A 5,509-nucleotide genomic window follows, 5' to 3' on the forward strand; every position below is an offset into this window, starting at 1 on the left:
CCCCCCAAGGCCAAGCGCATCCCCCCAGCAGCACCCCAACACCTTGACATCCCACCACAGGCACCCCAACACCTTGACATCCCCACCCAGGCACCCCAACACCTTGACATCCCACCACAGGCACCCCAACACCTTGACATCCCCACCCAGGCACCCCAACACCTTGACATCCCACCACAGGCACCCCAACACCTTGAGCATCGCCCCCCCAGGCGCCCCAACACTGTGAGCACCCCCCCTCGTTGCCCCACCTCAATGGTGCGGTGCAGGGGGTCCACGATTTGCCAGATGATCAGTGTGACCACATCCAGCCCCACGAGCAGCCCCACGGTGGCGTACAGCTTCCAAGGCTCCAGGGTCTGGGTGTGGGGACAACACAGTGTCACCGAGACCCTGCGCCTCCCCCACTCAGTCCCTCCCACCCCACTGGGTCACCCCTCACCTTCCTCTTCTCCTTCTTCTCCTCCTTCTTGGTGAAGACGGTGTGGACCCACCAGATCTTGGTGAACATGCTGCCATACGCCAGGCTGAACCCCAGCCCCAGGAGCCACAGCCGGGCCTGGGGATGGCACGTAGGTTGGGAAGAGCCAGTTGTACCTCCCCATCCAGCTGTACCCACCTCTGCTGCACCACCACGGCGTGTAACCCCCTCCCATAGACCTCCCTTGACCAACTTCCTTGGAAGTCCACAGCTCTGTTCCTGACTGTACCACCTCCGACTGTCCCTGTCCCCTAGCTGTATCTCTGTTCCTCCTCCAACTGTCTCCATCCCTGGCTGTATCTCCAACTTCTCCTCCTCCAACTGTCCCCATCCCCTGGCTGTATCCTCCTCCAACTGTCCCCATCCTCTGGCTGTATCCTCCTCTGACTGCCCCCATCCCCTGGCTGTATCCTCCTCCAACTGTCCCCATCCTCTGGCTGTATCCTCCTCTGACTGCCCCCATCCCCTGGCTGTATCTCCAACTGTTCCTCCTCCGGCTGTCCCCATCCCCTGGCTGTATCTCCAACTGTTCCCATCCCTGACTGTATCTCCAAATGTTCTTCCTCTGGCTGTTCCTATCCCTGGCTGTATCTTCCTCCAACTGTCTCCATCCCTGGCTGTATCTCCAACCGTTCCTCCTCTAACTGTCCCCATCCCCTGGCTGTATCCTCCTCCAACTGTCCCCTTCCTTGGCTGTAGCTCCAATGTTCCTCCTCCGGCTGTCCCCATCCCTGACTATATCTCTAAATGTTCCTCCTCTGTCTGTCCCCATCCCTGGCTGAATCTCCAGCTGTCCCCACCTCCTGGTTGTCCCCACTCTGCCTGTACCCCCCAACCCCCCGCCAGCCCCATACCTGACAGACGAAAGGGAAGAGCCCTGGCCCGATGTGATACCCGTCGAGTCCCAGGGGGAAGACAGCAGCGAGCGCCAGCGTGCAGCCCACAGCCGTCATGTTGTTCAGGTACGGCTGTGAGTTCTGGATGTACCTGGAGGAGGGTTGGTGAGAAGACGTGGTGTCACCCGGCCGCCGTGCTCAGCTGTCGGTGGTGCCTGGCCTCCAGCGGGACGCAAGAAATGGGGACACGAAGGGAGAGGACAGGAAACCACGTGCTACAACCAGGCACTCGCTACCACCTGAAGCTCCTATGCAGTGAGATGGGCAACTGGGGTATCTACTATCAATGGCGTTTTGTCACCGTCATCTTCTGTAGGAGGACACGGGAGCAGTTAATCCCTTTTTTCCCTCCGGGCGTTGCTAACCCCACGCTTGTTTTCAGCAGCCATGGGAGAGGAAAGGTGTGACACGTTCCCAGACCCCAGGAGAACAGGGACGACCACTGACCGGACGTGCCCATTGTAGATGTTGAAGGCCAGGCAGATGATGGCCAGGAGGATGCCCAACGAGGCCAGCACCGAGACGGAGATAAAGAGCTTCTGGGACAGGAACCGGAAGGTGGTGATGACCTTGGTGTAGTCAGCTGGAGGGGCACCTCCTGCAGAACCCATGGCACAATTAGGGGGCGTGGGGGGCGGGGGGGTCTTCCCAACCCTTCCCCATGGCAGGGAACCCCCCTGCTCACGCCCCACATGTGGCGCTGCTCACCGATCCACTTGTCGTTGTTGTACCAGGACAGGTTGTCCTTGGTGCTGTCGTAGTAGCCAATCTTCTTGTAGACGCCTCCTGCGAGGGCAACAGAGATGGGTTGGGTGCGAGGGAAGGAGGAGCGACACCCCGCCAGCGTTTGTGCGCGCCCCCGCAGGATCACGGACTGGTTGGGGGTTGGAAGGGAACCTCTGGGGGTCATCTGGGGCAACCCCCTGCTCAAGCAGGACCACCCAGAGCCCCTTGTCCGTGGCCATGTCCATGCAGCCGTTTGGATGTCTCCAAGGATGGAGATCCCACCACCTCGCTGGGCACCTTCTGCCAGTTCTTGGGTCACCTACACGGTGAAAAAGTGGTTCCCGATGTTCAGCTGGAGCCTCCGGTGCTCCAGTCCCTTCATCATCTTTGTGGCCCTTCTCTGGATGCTCCCCAGTAGCTCTCTCATACTGGGGAGCCCAGTACTGGCACATATTTCCAGGTGTGGCCTCACCAGTGCTGAGCAGAGGGGCAGGAGCAACCTCCTCGACCTGCCCCACCGCTCCTGATGCACCCCAGGATGCTGTTGGCCATCTTTGCCACATCACTGACTCATGGTCAACTTGGTGTCCACCAGAACACCCTAGGGCCTTCTCTGCAAAGCTGGTTGACCCCCAGCCTGTCCCGGTGCCTGGGGTTGTTCCTGGAGCACTTCTCCCCTTGTTGACCCTCATGAGGTTCCTCTCAGCCCAATTCTCCAACCTCTTGAGGTTCTTCTACATGGTTCTTTGACCCTTTGGTGCCTCAGCTGCTCTTCGCAGTTTGGTGTCATCAGCAAACTGGCCGAGGGTACTCTCTGCCCCATCATCCAGACCATTGACAAAGATGTTGGACAGGACTGCACCCAGTATTCACCCCTGGGGTGCACTGCTGGTGACTGGCCTCCAACTGGACCTTCTGCCACTGATCTCCACCCCCTGGACCTGGCTGTCCAGCCAGTTTTCAGTCCAGCCCAGCGTCTGCTCATCCAGCCCAGACATCACCACCTTCTGTAGGAGGATCTTCTGGGAGACAACAGTGTTGAAAGCCTTCCTGAAGCTGAGGTAGACAATGGCCACCACTCTCACCTCACCTACCAACCCAGTAGAAGGTGGTCAAGTTGGCCAAGCATGACTTCTCCTTGGTAAATCCACGCCGACTGCTCTTGATGACTTTTTTGTCTGAAGCTCCTTGCTTGCCCCCCAAACCTCCTCCACCCTCTGGACCTCCCTCTGTCACACGCAAGAGCCGTTGTGTGTTGGTGAGGACACACATCCCATTGGACACGTGGCAAACAGGGTGCGGAGAAAGGGGTTGTCCCCTGTGCGTTGCCACCCCTTGAGAGGTTGTGCAGTGGTGGGACTTGTTGGGGTGTGTGTCTTGGAGTGGTTGCGTGCTGGTGTCGTTCAGGCAACCTGGATGGTCGGCGGTGGTCACCCCCTGCAACATGGTGACGGTGTCCACCCTGACGTGGCTGCTGCCTGGGCTCACTCACCTTGAAGCTGCTCGATGAGTGTCCAGGCCATGCGGGAGCCACTGGCGTCGAAGACAACGTGTCCCTGTGGGATGGAGATGGGTGTCGGGGACCTGTCAGCTGGCCAGACCACGTCCCCAGAGGGGTGTCGGGAGAACGTTTTCCCTGGGAGTTTTGGGGTGGCTCAGGAGGGCACACTTGACGGGTGCCTTCAAGGCACCTCCACCAGCACCTCGAAGGTGGAGGAGTTGGGGACATTGGAGATCTTGCTGGGGGAGAAGAGGCCACACTGGGGCTGGGAACTGGCAGGGCCTCAAGTGTGGGCAACGCACCGAGACACCCTCAAAGGCAGAGGAGTTGAGGGCCCGGTAGATCTCATCGGTGATGTTCTTGTTGTTGTAGTTGAAGTCCTCCAGGCGCAAGCCTTTCTTCACCAGCTCCGCTGAGGTCTTGTTGAGGGCCAGGGCCAGCGCCCAGATGGCATCGTAGGCCAGTGGAGCCTCCTGGAAGCCTCCTGTCTCCTCAGGGTTCTTGCCCAGCCGCGTCTGCAGCTTCTCGATGAACTCCTGAGATGTCTGGGACAGGGAACAAGATGGTGGTGATGTTGGAGTGGACCGCCTAGGAGCGCCATGTCCCCCCCCTCCATCATCCCCATACCATGTTGGAGATGCTGCGGGTATTCTCAGGGTTGAGCATGACGATCTCGGTGGTGACGTGTCCCTCCACAGCCTCGGCCATCTCTGCCTCGGTGCAGTTGATGGCCGGATCCTTGATGCGGAACCAGTTGTCGGCGTACCAACCGATGAGGAACCAGACATATTTCTTGCCGTACAGCTTCTCCTTGTAGACCTGCGTGGGCCGAGGAGCAGTAGCCTTACCCTTCATGCTGTCCTTCCCACCATCCCTCCCTCCGCCCATCGCGCTTCACCCCATCCCACCCAGTCACCCTTCGCTCATCTAGCACCCTTCTCTCTACCCCATCCATCCAGCCCGCCCTGCGCCCAGCCGCTCTTCACCCCGTGCCTCCACTCAACCATTTCCCGTCCCACCATCCCACCCGCCCATCCACCCATCCGTTGGTTCTATCACACTCCCATCTACCCACACTTCCACCCACCCACCCATCCTAACGTCTTTCTGCCTGCTGACCCACACGTCCCACCACCCTTCGGTCCATCCCACCATCCATCTCCCCACCCTCCCAACTGCCCCATGTCCACCTGATGTCCCATCAACCCCCATGCCCCCCATGGTGCCCACCCACCCCAGATTCCGCCCCCTCCCTCACCTCGCAGAAGACCTTACGCGCCTCCGTCTCGTAGAAGAGCCCCACAATGATACGGGCGTCCTGGCGCTGCAGGGAGACAAGTCACCCTGGGGTAGGACTTCTGCGCCCCTTTGCTCCTAGAGGGTCAACCCACCCAGCCTCATTTGCATAACTTTGCACAGGGGTGCTGAGGTGGACCAGAAGCTTGGCATTGCATGGCCAGGTCATGGACATTGCTCCCCATCCAACGATGCATGGTTGACCTGGATGCTTGGGCATCTTGGGGTGGGGTCTCTGCTCCCCTTGGGGTGCAGGACATGGCTCTACCCGCACCCTGATGGTTGTGGGTGCCATGAGGGAGGACTTGGTGGGGACGTGGACCTGGACACGGGCAAAGGTGGACTCACCTTGAGGTTGCGCACAGGCGCGGCGGGGTCAGAGAAGAAGCTCTGGCGGAAGGTGATCTCCAAACCAGCTTCCTTCACCCGTTGGTCCAGGTCATCGAGGGTCTGGGGAGGGGTGGGCAGGAGGGGTGGGGAGCAGGCAGGAGGTGCAGGCAGGGAGCGGGGCAGAGGGGAAAGAGAGTGCAGAGTGAGTCAGGGGGAGGGGGGAGGATGGTGGGGTTGAGGGGCACCAAGCAGGGGAGGCAGGAGGTGGGGTGCTTGCCA

The 5,509-nt window shown here is 60.1% G+C and overlaps 1 protein-coding gene across 1 annotated transcript in view; it reads right to left on the reverse strand.

The window, feature by feature from the left end:
- Window positions 1-5,509, reverse strand: part of GABBR1 (gamma-aminobutyric acid type B receptor subunit 1) — a 17,287-nt gene that overhangs the window by 3,674 nt on the left and 8,104 nt on the right. Inside the window, exons 3-12 of the mRNA XM_035888661.1 lie at window positions 5,249-5,350; window positions 4,863-4,928; window positions 4,232-4,423; window positions 3,907-4,149; window positions 3,596-3,659; window positions 2,086-2,163; window positions 1,825-1,975; window positions 1,336-1,468; window positions 443-559; window positions 185-359 (exon numbers count right to left, since the gene is read on the reverse strand). Of these exons, the coding sequence (XP_035744554.1) occupies window positions 185-359; window positions 443-559; window positions 1,336-1,468; window positions 1,825-1,975; window positions 2,086-2,163; window positions 3,596-3,659; window positions 3,907-4,149; window positions 4,232-4,423; window positions 4,863-4,928; window positions 5,249-5,350 (1,321 nt within the window). The remainder of the gene's footprint in view (window positions 1-184; window positions 360-442; window positions 560-1,335; window positions 1,469-1,824; window positions 1,976-2,085; window positions 2,164-3,595; window positions 3,660-3,906; window positions 4,150-4,231; window positions 4,424-4,862; window positions 4,929-5,248; window positions 5,351-5,509) is intronic.

The sequence above is a fragment of the Egretta garzetta genome, unplaced genomic scaffold (genome assembly GCF_000687185.1).
Source record: "Egretta garzetta isolate BGI_Z169 unplaced genomic scaffold, ASM68718v1 scaffold431, whole genome shotgun sequence".
Lineage (NCBI taxonomy): Eukaryota > Metazoa > Chordata > Aves > Pelecaniformes > Ardeidae > Egretta > Egretta garzetta.